This window comes from Mauremys mutica, chromosome 3 (genome assembly GCF_020497125.1).
Source record: "Mauremys mutica isolate MM-2020 ecotype Southern chromosome 3, ASM2049712v1, whole genome shotgun sequence".
In the NCBI taxonomy this organism is placed as follows: domain Eukaryota; kingdom Metazoa; phylum Chordata; order Testudines; family Geoemydidae; genus Mauremys; species Mauremys mutica.
Window position 1 is genome coordinate 196,840,182 of NC_059074.1, and position 16,473 is coordinate 196,856,654.

Below are 16,473 nucleotides of genomic sequence, written 5' to 3' on the forward strand. Positions count from 1 at the left end.
CATGCAGTATGTTCTGCCTTTGCAGAGTGGCCTCTCTGCTTCAGTGACAAATGTGAAAGAAGAACTTTTTAATGGAGAGAAACAGCTCCTTATACCACCTTGCTGAGCCGTACCCTCACCTACATGTTGTTATAGTCCATGTAATCATCTAGTGTCTAGCATTTTTACAGAAAATAGGAGGAAAATGCTTTTGGGATTATTGTGCTGTCTTCCTTTTTATTTTTTATTTTTTTGTTTCTGGTTTCTTCAAAGGCAGCTCTTGAAATACTTTGTGCTCTAACCACATTGCTCAATTACAACTTTTTTAATAAAAATAAATGTTTAGCTGCTTAAATTTTTTAATAAATGGTCACTTGTCACATATTCTATTTATAACCATACAGATGTATGTTTCTTGGAATATATAATCACACATCCCAGTTGCATATCACTAGAAGTATATTGCTTGTTTGCTACTAGAAAAAACAGTTCACCATTACTTTGCATTAGGTGTAAAATCCTGTGCAGACTGTAACTATACTTATAACTTAAACAGAGAAGATTCCTAAATTTACTGACTTAGCCACTTTTCATTTATACTCAGTTTAACTTGTAAATCCTCCTTGTATTTAGTTGCATGTTGCTAGACAGTCATAAAGCCAAACAAGCTGAGTTGTAGATCAGTGAAGTCAGATGCCACCAGCAGAAGGTTGATTTTCTTTTTTGGTGGTTTGGATTCTGTAGTTTCTGCATCAGAGTGTTGCTCTTTTAAGACTTCTAAAAGCATGCTCCACATCTTGTCGCTCTGAGATTTTGGAAGGCACTTCAGATTCTTAAATCTTGGGTGAGTGCTGTAGCTATTTTTAGAAATCTCACATCGGTACCTTCTTTGCGTTTTGTCAAATGTGCTGTGAAAGTGTTCTTAAAATGAATATGTACTGAGTCATCATCCAAGACTGCCATAACATGAAATATATGCAGAATGCAGGTAAAACAGAGCAGGAGCACAGTCACAAATTTAATTGACGCATTATTTTTTTAACTAGCATTATCAGCATGGAAGCACGTTCTCTGGAACCAGTGGCCAAAGCATGAAGTGGCATACAGATGTTTAGCATATGCTGCACGTAAATACCTTGCAATGCTGGCTACAAAAGTGCCATGTGAACGCTTGTTCTCACTTTCAGGTGATGTAAATCAGAAGCAGGCAGCAGTATCTCCCGTCAATGTAAACAAACTTGTTTGTCTTAGCAATTGGCAGAATCAGAAGTAGGATTGGGTGGACTTGTAGGCACTAAAGTTTTACACTGTTTTATTTTTGAGTGCAGTTATGTAACCAACAAAAATGTGCATTTGTAAGTTACACTTTCATGATAAAGAGATTGCACTTCAGTACTTACATGAGGTGAATTGAAAGATACTATTTTGTTTATTTTTACAGTGCATATATTTATAATAAAAATAATATAATGTGAGCACTGTGCACTTTGTAATCTGTGTTGTAATAGAAATCAATATTGAAAATGTAACATCAGAAAATATTTAATAAAATTCAATTGGTATTCTATTATAAATGCATATAATCGCGATTATTTTGTTTATTTGTGATTAATTTTTTTAGTTAATTGCGTGAATTAATTGCTATTAACTGAGAACCCTAATATTCACCAATTTATTGTTCTGAAAAAGAAAGAGCTTTTTAATGGAAATGGGATTAAAAAAACATTTTCTTTGTATTTGTTTGGTTCTTGTTTAATTAAAAAAGCAAAACACTTCAGCTATTTTAGATAAAACATAAACACTTCTGCAGTATGTAATTACTTTCTTATATTAGCTTTTAAAATGCTCATTTTGTATAAGGTTAAATTCTAAATTCAGTGTTAAGCATGTGCTTTCCTTCATTAAAATACCTCCACAGATACTCTGTCTTGGAGTCACATCCCATTCTTCATGTACACCAGAAGAGTTAAAAGTGGTGCTAGTGTTAGGATCTGATCCAAAGTGCACTGAAGCTGATGGAAAGTCTCCCAGTGACTTCAATGGTCTTTGGATCAAAAACCCAGCAAACATCCCAGCTCTTGCCAAGACAAAGTCTGTCAGAGACACGATGAGAACCAGTCTTACAAACTTGTATGTGTCATGTGAAAATTACCTTGGGACAGATCTGTGTGTGTGTAATCCTTGGCCCCAGTTAACCAATTCCATCTCCACACTACTTGCTCTCCCCTTCGTGCTCCATTTCTTGTTCCCATTCTCTCCTCCACATGCATACCCCTTGCTTTGATCCTCTCAAGCTGTGTGTGCACTTCTTTCCTGAGGGGTTTGATAACCATCTAAAGTTAGTGGGCGTTTTGTGTACCCCAGGAGTGCAGGATCAGGCCAGGTATTTGTAATGAAGGAAGTTGTAAGAGTAACTTGGTATTTGCTTCTTCTGAAAGATAAGTGCTGTATAAACAGAGGATTAACTTTTCTTACAGTATAGGAACATAAAGTTTACGTATAATGTGTCGCTTTTAATAGCATGTATTCATTTTCATTTTATGTTCATGGTATTAACTTTTTAAAGGCAAAGTTATATGACAGACTTTTTAAAGGTTTCACATAGATATTAAAAGAAATGCAAATGAATTCAAAATTAAGATACACTAACGTCATGAAAGTCTACAAAAGCAAGAAAAACTTTAGCTGACTCTATTCCTGGTCCTTTGTGCTTAAAATTGTAGGGGTCTTAGTTCAGTTTGAAATTGTATAGGAACTCTGCTTAAGAACACTGTTTCACTGACTTTTTTTCTCTGCACGCATAGCCTATGTAATTCTTTCTCCTCTGTTTGTTTATTTATTTATTTTGAAATTTAAAGAAACAAACACAATATGCAGAATGATAGAAACTTTTTTCTTTTCCAAGGAAACAGATTAGTTTCAAGTTTCCAAGTATCTAAAAGGGACCATGTAAAAACATAAATATATCTGGAGGAAAACCAGATATGAATTAAGAATTTTTTTGTGTATAGTTGTGTATGTATTTTTTTTATATGGCGTTAAACGTTAGTGTCAGACCACAGAAAACTTTCAAACATTGTGAACCCAGGATATTAGAATATATTTTTGTTCAAATACACCCAAAGTTTCTGTTACCACAAAAATCTTCTCTGGTTATGGACTCTCATTTACTGCTAATGCAGGGACTTTTGCCATTGTATATTTTTACAAAATAATTTCTTTAATTTTGAATTATGTATTTTTGCATAATTTAAATATAGACATCTGGACAATTTACTCAGCCAATGTAATGTTCTATTTTACCAGAAATGTCTGTGCAATGTGTTCTCTGAACTGTGTGCCAGCAGTTAACTGTTTAATATTTAAATAAGGAATTAAGTTTTTGCAGTGGAAAGTGTAGTGGAAATTAAGCTGAACCCCTTGGAGTTTATTAAAATTATTTACCATTTTAATATGTGCAGTGCCAATAGCATTAGAAAGTGTGACTAACTGGATGCTTCTTTAAATATTCCCTGATCAGTATTAGTATTCTAAGTGTACTTTGGACCCTCTACATTTCTTCAAGTGACTGTACTGTTGGTTTTAAAGAAAACTTTATATAAGATATGATTTGCATTTTCCATACAGGTAAAGGTACTAAAACAATGCTTGAATTGCTACCTACTGCATATTTTCTTTTATGCATTTTACATGGTTCAACATGCCTAGCCCAAAGATTCAAACAAGTATTTTAGAACCATACTTTCAAAAAATTTGATGAGTAGATCTTCACTGGGGGTTGGGCCATAAAAGCTTTTACTCCTAGTTAGCACTACAGACTAATATAGTTCTGTGGGAGTGAGTGGGATTCTTTTTGGGCACTCACATCTTCCACAGAGTTATTAAAGAAATTGCAGTTTCAGAATATTTGTTTCTGACCATGGGAGAACAAGAAGGAACCCAGGGCTGTCATTTAAATAAACAACTAAAATCCCATGCTTGTAGCCTTGATTCAGGAAAGTATTTAAGCATTGCTTAAATTAAGTGTGCTGAAGTGCTGTCTTGAATAGGGATGCTTTCTTGAATCTGGGCATTTACTTGTCAACTGAGCACATTTGATCTGGAAGTTAGTGAGTTTCCAAAAAAATTTAATCTTTACAAAGTCACTTTTCAGTGTAAAACTACAGCTTATTATACTATTGTTTGATACTTTGTGTTCTGCTCTTTGGCCTTTTTATATTATTTTCAATAGACTATAAATACAATGATTTTTTTTCTGTTCAGTGATAAGTGAAGAGTCGATGCATGCAGTATCTCCAGGTTTTAAAAATAGAAACCCGAGCTTCTATTCATTTTTAAAATTATAATTTTTAAGCTTTTTCACTCTGTAACTTGAATAATTGGTTCACAGCTTTTGAAAAATTGCTATACAAATCCAGGTGAATCAAGCCATGGAACAAGCCTAAGCATTTATTTGCCTCATAAATATGGCATGCTTACAGACCTCTGACTTACTTAACTGTGAGGATCCTGCTTCCATGGGAACTGATCTTATTGTGACCTGTGGGATGATGCAAGGGCTATTTCTATTTGGCTGGCCTTCCTTCTTCTGGTATCTTCCCTTTTCTTGTTGGTTTTCCACAAAGGAGAGGTTGACTTTTGGGTGATAGCATTCCAGTGACCTGTGTGTGTGTGTGTGTGTGGGCGGGGGAGGAAGACAGCACTGACGGAGCAGTAGCAGGTCTTGGTACAAAAACTCACCTTATCATTCCTTATGATAACAAGAGTTAAAAGAAGCTGCCAATAAGAGTAGGATTGCTCCCTTGCTGACCCTATCTCCCCTACTCTGGCAGGAATTGCAGTAGGGAAAGACAACTTTTCTTGTACTGAAATAAGCTCTGTGTGTGTGTGTGTGTGTGTGTGTGTGTGTGTGTGAGAGAGAGAGAGACTACTGCTTCCATTACTTTGAGGTAGTAATTGATAATGATCCTTGTTTACAACAACCTCAGGATGAACAGGATCGCTACATTTGGGGTTAGAAAATTTCTCTCTCCAACTTCCATCCCTACATCCGCTCACAGCACACTGATCAAGCTAGAAGGGAATTTTCACTTTTCTCTATAGTATTTTGTAGGGCTCACCTGGCTGGAACTGAGGTTGGAAGAACCCAAGAGAGTGCCCCCATAATGGCTATGGATGGACTGATGAAAAAACTGTGTGCAATTGTATTTCTGAGTTTTATACAGTTCAGAGGAAGTTTCTCTTCATGGTGTACTTGTTTTTAAAAAGTGTCCCAACTTCATATGGAGGGCATCCTTAAAGTTGGATGTTGTGCCTTCCTTTCTCAGAACTTTTGTTCATGTTTGGGAGTCCATGTACTAGGGACAGTGTCAGGATGACATAGGACACTGTGGAGATCCTTGTAATATCCTAAGATTTTAAAAAAGCACTAAACACCTTGTATCTCATGTAACCATATTGACCCCCAAATAGATCATTTGCAGGAGTGGATCTTTTAGCTCTACAGGGCAGACCTCTACTGCTTGTGGTAATGGAGTAACTGCAGTAGTAGGCTGTTGTCCTCTATGTGAACCATTCACTAAAGGGGAATGTGATTCCTGGTGGTTTCACAGCTCAGGCAGCTTTTTTCTTCTCCACACTGACTGGGTGCTAGTAAGTAGAGGGTTATTGAGAGCAGAAGAGAGACAGAACTCTTCATCTTGGTTCCAGTGCCCAAGGAGTCCCTGGTTGCCAGGAGGAGCAATTGCAGGGAAAGCCCTGCTCAGTCCTGAAGCCCCAGTATGGAGCAAGCTCAGTTGTCCTCTGTGGGGATAGTGCATGTGTACCCCACACACCTCCTGGGACTGGTGTTCTGTCCCATCTAGTGGCACTGAGACCACTTAGAGAGAGAGATTAATGAGTCTGCTTTACAGCCTTAGCTAAGAGCCATATGGCTTTTAGCTCATGCAGTAGAAGCTCACGCAATTAGCTCTAGAGGTCCCGGGTTTGATCCTGCCTGACGCTGACCGGGCTTTGTTGGTGTTACACAGCTCTGTGCTGCTGGCCAGTCTGCACATATGTGGGGATGGAACATGCACAGTGCAGATAGAGTCTTGGGAGAATTTAGCTGCCAAACTCTAACATACTACAAGTAGAATGTGGGATCTTTGATTCCCCTCCCTCCCCCACCAGAGGCTTTTCACTCCACCAAATTTGAGTGGATTTTCACAAGGATGGCAAAATGCACATTCCTGATACTAGGGCAACCCTTTACCACATTCCAAGTCCCTCCGCCAAAACATTAGAGGTGCTAGATCCTCTCAATTAACTATTTTTTAACTTTGGTAGAAGTGTATTTTTCCCCCAATCTTATTCTCAGAAATAGCTAAACATTCTAGCTGAAAGTTTCAAAACCCCTCCCCCTCAGTGTGAGGCAGACACCTGGCATGGAAGGTTTTCAGCCCAAATCAGGCCTGCCGGTGTGTGTGTGTGAGAAATGGGGCAATTGGCCAGGGGCCCGGGCGATTTAAAAGGGCCTAGGGGCTGCCGCTGCCACGGTAACCCTTTTAAATTGCCCGGGCAGGCCGCAGGGTGGCGACCGCTCCAGGCCCTATGATTGGCCAGCCCACACCTGGCTGGGGACAACCTGGGGCCTAGAATTGCTGTTGACGGGCCTGGCCCAAATGGTTTAAGTTCAAGAAAATTGTAAACACCTGAAAACAGGTCTTAAATGGGAAGTGTTAGGTAACCTTAACTGTAGTGGTGCTATAAGCTCTGTCTGTAAAACATACACTAATAGGATGCATTATGTGTATGTAATTTTCAGGAATATAGCCCAAATAGGAGATTGATAATGGAATTCAGTTGATTTTCTGTTTTTAGATCTGAATAAATGAACAACACATCACTTTTAAATCATAATTAACCATTTTATTTTTAATGGTAGTCAGTAAATTTAAACGTTGTTTACCAACCGAAAGGAGAAGCATTTTTCATTGCTCTTAATTATTCATAATTGATTTTCTCCCCCAGTTATGATTTCTGTACATCCTAGCAAGCCTATTTTTTGCCTCAGCAAGGGATGTTAGCAAGTGATTTGTTCTGCTGAAAAAATGTTTAGCTCTAAATATTTCATGTGTTGCGTTGGACCAAAACCGCCAGCAATTTGCAAACGGCCATCAACCTGTAGTGTTTTGAAGTATTCAGTCTTGTCATATAGGAGTGTTATAAATTATGTATATCAGTAGATCTTACTCAATAAATATTTAATATGTGATAGATGTTTTTGTCTGAAATTACTTTTTCACTTGAACAATGATTTAAGCTCTACATTTTAGTTTTATAAGGTGACATTTCTACAATATCAAGGAGTAGCCGAATGCAGTTTGAATGTCGGAGAGCTGCAGGGCAGCATTAATCACGAATTCATTTGTTTTCTGAACTCTTGAAAACTTTAATTCATATTTTACCATTGTGGGGTTTTTTTTGTTTGTTTTTGTTTGGGGGTGTTTGTCTTGTCATTGTAACATTTTGGCTTGACGGAGGCAATGCTGGAAAATATTCAGATTTATGTCAACCTGCTGTATTTAGGGGAACTTGCATAGCAAGTCTGCCCACATGTGGAAACATTTTAAGGTCTTGCACGACCCTATAGGGTACATATCAATGAAATGAATAGGCAATAGTCATTCCACTGTCACTAGACATATATCTTATGTGTTTAGAAGTGCCACTGGAAAAGTGCATGCTTTGTGATGCAGGGTTGTGTGAGATTTGTTAACTTCTCTTTTTTTACAATGTCAATTTCACTTGTATAAGAAAAATAAATCCTGATTCCTTTGGAGTTTTGCTGTGTGGTTTATATTTAAAAACAAAACCAAACCAAAACCAAACTTCAATAATAAAGGTACTTTTATATCTAAACCTTATTTTTTAATTTTATGTAAATATCATACTAAACTTTATTTCAAAACAAGCTGTTGTTTCTGGTCTTGTTGTATACGTTAAATACATCAATAGAGTATTATGTTTTAAAGATGTTACCAGAAATCATTTATCACTTAAAGGTTGCACTTTTACTCATGCTGAATGGTACTTTTCTCTGAGTAGTCCCAATGGAATCAAGCACCTGAGGAATTGTGTACAATTGAAATTATGGCTGCAACTGTTACTTATTTATTACTGTCAATATCCTATGGTACTGTTACATTATAGGTTATGCTAATTACTCAAGCTTGTTGGTTTTTCAATCTTCCAGGCTCATTATGAGGAGACTCAATATTTGAACTCTCAATTTTCCATACCTTATGCTTACAAATTCCATATGAATATCCAAACTCTTCATACAACATCAAAAATAGTACATAACTTCCATTCAGCCAACATTGCTGTAGGGTTCTTTTGAGTAATCCTCCTAATCTGCTGTAATACAGCTGCTTTACTGACTATTCCTACATACATTTATAGAATTTATAGAATTCCTGAATAGCAAGCTTGGAATTCCCACTTGAAAATTGAAATCTAATTTTTCAGGCTTGTTTATTTCCTTGTGGACTCTGTACAAGAGGTCAACTTGAGGTACGTCTATGCTGCACATATGCTATGTGCCCCCCTAGCATGGATTAAATAATAGTGTAGACAGTGAGGCACTGCTTGGGTGAGTAGAGCAGAGACTTGCTCGCACTCTATGGATATGTACCCTACCGGGCTCTCTCCTTGCTCAAACAGTGCCTACCCCTTCTAAAAATAGCAGTGTAGTGTCCTGCTGGAGCTTTCTCCACAGCAGGGATCTGCTGAAGCCTTTCACCACTGCAGGGAAAGTCCCTGGCAACAGGCTCTGGCAGCTCCCCACTGCCCAAGACTTTCACTGGAGGGGGAAAAGCTCTGACAAGGAGGCAGTGGGGAAGGGCATGGGCAGAGGGAAGCTGCCAGGGGCTTTCCCCCTGCCTCCCTACAGCCAAAGCCTTCCATTGACACATGTAGCTACTCACCGCAGTGTGGTCACAGCTTGCTTTTTTTCTGCTCTGTGTAGCTACACGTTCCCTACATGTAGGGGATGTGCAGTGTAGACTTTGTCTTACTGATTCATTAAAAAGTGTTAATTAAATAGAGAATTAACAGTAATACCCTCTTTCTGCTTTGAGGAGAAAGTAAATTTTTGTCATTTTTTGTCATTGCAGGAACAAACCTTAGCCCTGAGGAAAGAAGGAATTGGTGTCGTTTTAGATTCGGAACTGCCTCACCTCATTGGCATTGATGATGATCTTCTCAGTACTGGGATCATCTTGTATCACTTGAAGGTAAACACACTTCTGTGCTTCCGCAGACTTTATCTGCCTCATGATTTTTAAACAGACAACTTTTAATTATAGTATTATTTTATAATCTGCAGTAAGTGATCGTTACATTTCTCCAGCGCTGTCACATCAGCTGTAAAAAGTCTATAACTTGTTCAAATTAAAATACCAATCAGTTAGAGCCTAGGTCTATCCTGAGGGTCAACTCTTTAACCAATGATAGATGTATGACATTCTTGCAAGCTCTATTGGTTTTTCATTCATCTTGTTGTAAAGCTTGAATTGAAATCCAAATATAGATGAGTTGCCTAAGAACCATCAAGGTGGTTTTGCTCAATATAAGTAAAATTTGAACTAACAATGTTTTATAATAAAGATTGTCTGATAAAGCAATTTAAAATTGTTCCTAGATAATCAAAATACTATGTGTAAACAGTAATTTGATCTGAAGTACTGTGTCTATGGGGATGAGTAATAAAAAAATGTATCCTATCTTATTTTGAAGAGTTAAAAAAATAGCTTTTTCCCCTGTCTAGGAGGGCCAAACATATGTTGGCAGAGAAGATGCTGCGACAGAACAGGATATTGGTAAGAAAGTTGAGGCATTTTTACATCCATCCTTCCTTCTAATGTCCATTTCTCTTCCAACATCCAAACATACGACATGTTTAAAATTTCCCCTCCTCTTTAGTTACTGATATTCATAAATTTTGCTGATTACGAATGTACATTAATACTCTTTTAAAAAACAAAATACACAAGAGAACTGCATTTCAATACATTGATTTTCATTATCATAATTCAGTGGGACTTGGTTCAAGTAGTGTCCAACAGTATAATTTTTAAAATAGTTAATGGGTTTTGGCAGACCTTCAAATCCATGCACCATGAGATGCATTGTTAACCTGGTCATTGTAAAACTGAAACAGTGCCTTCTTTCTGTGTAGTAAACTGCTGTAGTCAAGATCACGATCATTTGCTTAACCTGTTGGCATGCTGACAGTATTTTTGTATGGTCTTATGGGAAGCTCCCCAGGCTGATGGAGACAATGCCTACTTAAACTAACCTGCATATTCTCTTCATGTTTGAATGAGAGCTAATTCTGGAGTACTGCATGGCATATGTTATGTCAAGTGACATTGATAGTAGTGTCTGTTGATAAAACCATATCCTTTGGGTAGAATTTGAGAAATTGGAATTGTTATAAAATTTGCCCAGGTTTCTTTGATCAAAATATGCCAGATTTTGTGTTTGTAAAGCTTCCATTAAATTAGTGTGTGTCCTGGACTCGGAAATGTTTGACAAAATGGCGTATGTTTATCTGATTAAGGTGAAAAACACAGGCTATTTTTCCATGAAAATTCACATGGGACGTGAGGAGGAGAAGGAAAAAAGCTACGTGGTCTAGTGGATTTAGCATGGGGATGGGAACCCTGAGTTTCTGTTCTGTCTTGACTATCCTTTAATTGTGACTGCAGACAAGCATTAAGTATTCTACATTATAAACATCCTGTATTTTCAGATTAAATGTAATTGCCCCCAGGTTACACATGTAGATAAAAATAATTGCTCCCACAATTTAAGATTTGTCTGGAAGGCATTATTGTCCAGTGGAATTAGAAGAAAAGTTGTCCCTACCGAAAAAAGAGGCAAAACAAATGTCTGCATGGGTTGGTGGAGAGGACACAGAATATTGTCCAGAATAAAGTGACTAATACATACTCAAATGCCTGGTGACGTGCACCCACAATCAATGAAAAAACCTCGTTAAATGCTAGGAAAATAACTCTTATCTTTGCTCTGGGGTATTTTAGTGCTTCATGGCCTTGATTTGGAAAGTGAGCACTGCGTGTTTGAAAATCTCAGCGGTACAGTGACTTTAATACCACTGAATGGAGCACAGTGTTCTGTGAATGGAATTCAGATTACAGAGGCCACACAACTAAACCAAGGTATTTGCTCAGAAGAACATATTTTCTTTCATGATGTTTTGTTTCTCCCTGGTGATAACCGTGGAAGGCCTTTGTGTCACAAGGATGCAGTTGTTAACTTCAGTTTTAATTTTACTGTTCCATTCCTCCTCCCTCACTACCCAAAATAATCAGTAGGTTTCTTTGGTTGAACTAGAGCAATAGTATAATGGAAAGAGAATGGTTAACAAGCTTAAACCGTAGTTATGAATTCACACTCGTGGTTATTAAGTATTTGAATTTATGGATTTTTATACAAGGGAAGTCTATGAAAGGTTAAAAGTCAGATTGTTTGTACTGCTATAATAAAAGGAATGCTAGTCCATGTTTGTTACCCTTCCTCCCCACGCTCCCCCCCTCTTTCCCGCTCCCCCAGTCCCTAAAGGCCAACAGAGCAGGACTGTTTTGGAGCAGAGGGAGTTTGTTTCCCTCAGAGCTGCAGGCCCTTCATGGAGAACACACACTCCTGCCAATCTCTTTTAAATAGGTGGCGATCCAGATCGAGCACCTCTGCTTACTGTAGCTGCAGGAGAATGGCGTGAGGAGAGGGGCGATGTCCCGAATAGGAAGATCACAAGCTGTTTAGGGCATTTATAGATTAGATTAAAAACAAAACCTTAAACTTCATCGAGAAGCCAAGAAACAGTCAGTGTAGATCATTGAGCACAGGTGCATTGTGCTGCTATTGGGAGGCTCTGATTGATACATTCTGCGCCAGCTCAAATATCTAAACATTTTATTTGCAGCTTTGTATTGGCAGTGGTCTTGGCAATGGTCTGTTGTAGACTTCGTGAAATTTTAGTGCCAGAGCGTGTCCCAAACCCAAGCACAACTAGGGTGAGTGTGGCCACTGCATAGAAAGAGTTAGGATTTGGGGAGGAGCCCCTTAGTATACTAGTGCAGAGTGAGGCTCTCCACATGAGAAGGGGCAGATTGGAATTGCTGTGAGAAGTATTTGAATGAAATCACGTGACTGTATCAGACAAGGTTTTGCTGTCTAGTATAGGATTTTTTCCTTTTGTTAAAATTATTTCACCAGATTTTTCTGCTGTTTGCTTAAGCCAGTGATTCTCAAACTGTGGTTCATGGAATGCTTGCTGATGGCTTTTACAGGGCTAGCAGGTCACATGGTGCAGTGTAGCTATTCCTGTAGTCATCTAAGCATTTAACTGTAAAGGAGCTGAAATAAGAAGGAGCCAGCCTAGCTGCCTTTACTGTATTCACTAGGTGGGTGTGTATTTACTCTAGGGGTGTGGAAGAGGTACTCCTGGAGTGGAACGGAGTTTCCCTGCTACATTCCTGCGTGTGCCTTTTCTTGGACAGAGATGCCTGCAGAGCAGACGCCGTCTTCGCCACGAGGGCGTGTGCACACACACACACACACACACACACACACACACACACACACACACACACCCCAGAACTCATGAACTAGCTAGTTGTCATGCTGTTCTGTAATGCACATATCTTAGCACTGATTATTAATGTTTACTTTCTCAACCTGGAATCTCAGCACCTTTAAATATCTGCTCTGGGTACTTGTAATTTACCGCTGAGACTTTTAAATGTGTCCTTTCATTAGTAAATTACCATTTATTTGGAAATGTGTTAGTGTTTAGATTTCCCTGGGAATAAATGCACATAATTAGCACTTCCTTCTCCAAATTACTTCAAAGATTTGTAAATTCTAGTTAATGTGCTTTTTGTCTAAATACAACCCACTGCAAAAATTTTCGCCTAATAAAAATATCTTACAAGATTTTCAGCAGCATTAAATCCATATTTAAATGTTTGACTGTTTTCCGTTTTGAATAAATCCCAGCCTAAATCCAATTTGGATCCAGATTTAGGCCAAAATACCATCACATTTTTACTTTAAAAAATACCCTTTTTTTAGAATTCAACTAAAAATAACTTTTGCCTTACAACCAGGAAGATTCTCACTATGTATCAGTTAGTTTTAATGGTTGCAACATTTTTTTTCCAATGTGGTGGGGATATGTTTGGTGATATAATGTGCAGAACCATGCACATTTTATTTTCATCCAAATGTTTTTTTTTTTCTGTTGAAACTGGATATGAATGGGGAGAAATCAATTACATTACCAGATAAGAATTACGCCAGTGGTAGGGAACATGCCTATTGATGCTGTCTGATAAACCCTTTCCCTTGCCGCATACTCCCACTCTGAATGTAGGTACTTAAAATAAAAAAATAAATAAATCACGCAACTCATAGCAAATCCAGTTGTTTCCATGACAACATCAACTCTACACTTTGCACGCATGTATTCTGATGGGGACTTGCATTGTACAATCATGTAATATTGAGCAATGTGACCTCTTCTTGAGCAAATATTTTGCAACCTTTGGTTAGGCTCAAATATGTTTTTTGTTCTGTTTTAGTGTAGATACTAACCTAAGTAAGTGCTTTCAAGTGGGAATAAAAATTGAATAATCATGCTTAAGTAATAGAAAGAATAACACTAAAATGTTGATTTGTCAAATGTAAATCCCCATCTGTAAAATGGAAATAACATTCCTCCTACCTTATAAGGGTTTTGTGAGGCTACATACATTAAAGATTGTGAGGAATTCAGATATTATAATAATGGGAGCCATATAAGTACCTTAGATGCTTAGGAATCTAAATGTGCAGCTAACAATGGAGTGTCCTACTTTGTATGCGTAATCACCTAGTTTCAAACATTCCTACTTATTTTTAAAACCATTTTTTCAGATTTGTAGAAACAATAATGCTTATCCACATACTGATTCTGAAGTTTCAGTTCACTTGTTTGTTGTTTTCATCTGATCACATGGAAAAGTGGTTAAAGATTTTAGAATGAATGATTTTTACATTCACTCCGAAATAGATTAGAGTTTCACTGAAATCAGTCCCCCCCCCCCTTAGAATAATCAAAATAACCTTCCAGCAGAGACCAAGAATGAAAATGAATATGTTTGGGAAAATTATAATCATATGAAATAGTGGTAGAATGGAAATGGTTTTACAACTTAAGCTATAAAAAGGATACCCAATGCATTTCATGACAGACAGGCCAACCTGACTGCATCACATAAATTACAGAGATGGTATCGAGATGACTTTGCAACACAAACCTTCATGAACAGTAAATCTTTTTAAGATTGCACTGGGATGAAATGCAATAGCACTGTTACTATAATCCAGAATTGAAAGCAAAGGATGTTTGATTTCACCTTTCTGTGTGATAATGCCAACATTTCTCATGCTCTTTGTCTGCCAGATTTATTTAAGTTGTAAAACACTTCTGCGTATGCAAAGTCCTGAGCATAATGAGAATCTGTAGGCATTGCCAACATACAAATAATATCTACAAATACATTATTAAAACTTTTTTTTACAAAGTTTTGTTCAAAGTAGAACAAAAGGGAAGGGAGGCCATAGAACAAGATGGCATCTGCGTATATACAAGATACATAATAACTTACAATCAGAAACAAACATGAATGCTTACTTTAAGAATCAGTGGAGACTATACCAATTGATACTCATGTTCTTCTAAGTATTCAGACAAAATATTAAAGATCTCCCACTAGACCGTAAAGAAACTTTTGCAAATTAGCAAAATTTCCCACATCTGAAGATGTCAGTTTTCCATTTTAGTTGGATAATTATTTTGGCCAATAGGCTTGGCGCGCTCGTTACCAGTATGTATGTGTGTGTGTGTGTGTGTGTATATATAGACTTCCTATATATATATTAGGAAGTCTAGATCACCTAAAGTAAATATTGTAACCACAAGTCTAATAGGAAACTACATTTGGGGTGCTGCCTATATAGGAATGAAATGCTGACCTCATCAAAGTCAATGGGAGTCTTACCACTGACTTCACTGGGCCCAGAATTTCACTCCAGATTTTTATTCATAATTATTAAAGACCACATAAATTGAGATCACAGTAAAAAAACAACTTATGTTCTCAGTAAGGCAAATTCTCTTAATCAAGTGGAACGTTCATATCTAAGGGCAGAATTTGATCTTAACATACTTGGTTTGTTGAAGTAAAATATGACACCTCTCCTCAAGCTTTGTCTGACTGTGTTGGCAAGTTTTTTGTCCATAAAACCAGGTAAATCTATGGCTATTTAAAAAGAGTTTCTATTTCATTACAACAGTAAGACGCCACTGACAACACAGTTATTATTAGAGTATTATTAAAATTGGCCTTAATGTCCTCCAACTCTGGCAGTAGTTGCCCAGAAATGTGTTTTCATTTGTCATCTGTAATTTATTAAACACAGAACAAGTTGACTTATCTGAATGTAATGGGGGACTATTGAATAATTTGAGATATTCATGGTTTTGGTTCATGAAATAGATTTTCAGCATCATAGTCAGATGACTCTGTTTTGGATATTGTAGAGTTTTGGATCAATGTTTATCTGGTTGGAATGAATGGCTGAGAGCACAGATGATGACAGAGTCTTCTGCATGTATAGTAGCTGGTTCCGATCTGTCTCAGATCATTAGTGATTGAAAGTCATTGCCATTAGGCATGTGTTTTCAGTAGTGGACAGGTTACATTTGGTAATAACTGGCACCTTTCAGAAAGGAGTCCAGAGATTAAATGGGTTGGAGACTGAACTGTCCTCTAACCATAGAAGAGATCTCTCCAAATGGGCCTTGAGGTATACATAGGTAAAGCAGTGTGAGAAAGCTCCTACTGCCATCTCTACTGCTCACCTCTGTTCTTTGGATAAAATAGTCCTATGGTTAGTCTATATTTCGTAAAAAAGACATAACATCCATGTATTTTAAAGTAGTAATAGGGAAGAACAAGGTATATACTACAACTCTTAACACAGCTCCAGCTCCGTCTGAACATTAACCCCCCCCCCCAAAAACCTTAGCAGTTAGAATAATCCTTTTTCATTTTTATCTTATATTGTAGAAGTCAGTGCTCTTGTCAGATGACTGAGAAAATTATTGGACATCTCCTGATACAGTATGCTGTCAATAAACCTGTGTGTGTGTTTCCTGCCAGGTGCCGTTATATTACTTGGGAGAACCAATATGTTTCGCTTTAATCATCCCAAGGAAGCTGCCAAACTGAGGGAAAAAAGAAAGGTGAGTACCTGAGGAATTCAAATCTTTTAATAATTTTTGTTTCTAATATGTTTAAATACTCACTGGTTTAGATATTTGTTTTGTGTTGCTTTACATCAAAATAGTTCATATTTTGCAAAGTAGAAGAAGTGATA

The 16,473-nt window shown here is 37.4% G+C and overlaps 1 protein-coding gene across 3 annotated transcripts in view; it reads left to right on the forward strand.

The window, feature by feature from the left end:
- The window catches only part of KIF16B (kinesin family member 16B), a 196,937-nt gene that overhangs the window by 83,054 nt on the left and 97,410 nt on the right, over positions 1–16,473 (forward strand). For all 3 annotated transcript variants that reach the window (XM_045010687.1, XM_045010689.1, XM_045010688.1), the window contains exons 13-16: positions 9,138–9,257; positions 9,791–9,842; positions 11,070–11,207; positions 16,257–16,339. In XM_045010687.1, the coding sequence (XP_044866622.1) occupies positions 9,138–9,257; positions 9,791–9,842; positions 11,070–11,207; positions 16,257–16,339 (393 nt within the window). The remainder of the gene's footprint in view (positions 1–9,137; positions 9,258–9,790; positions 9,843–11,069; positions 11,208–16,256; positions 16,340–16,473) is intronic.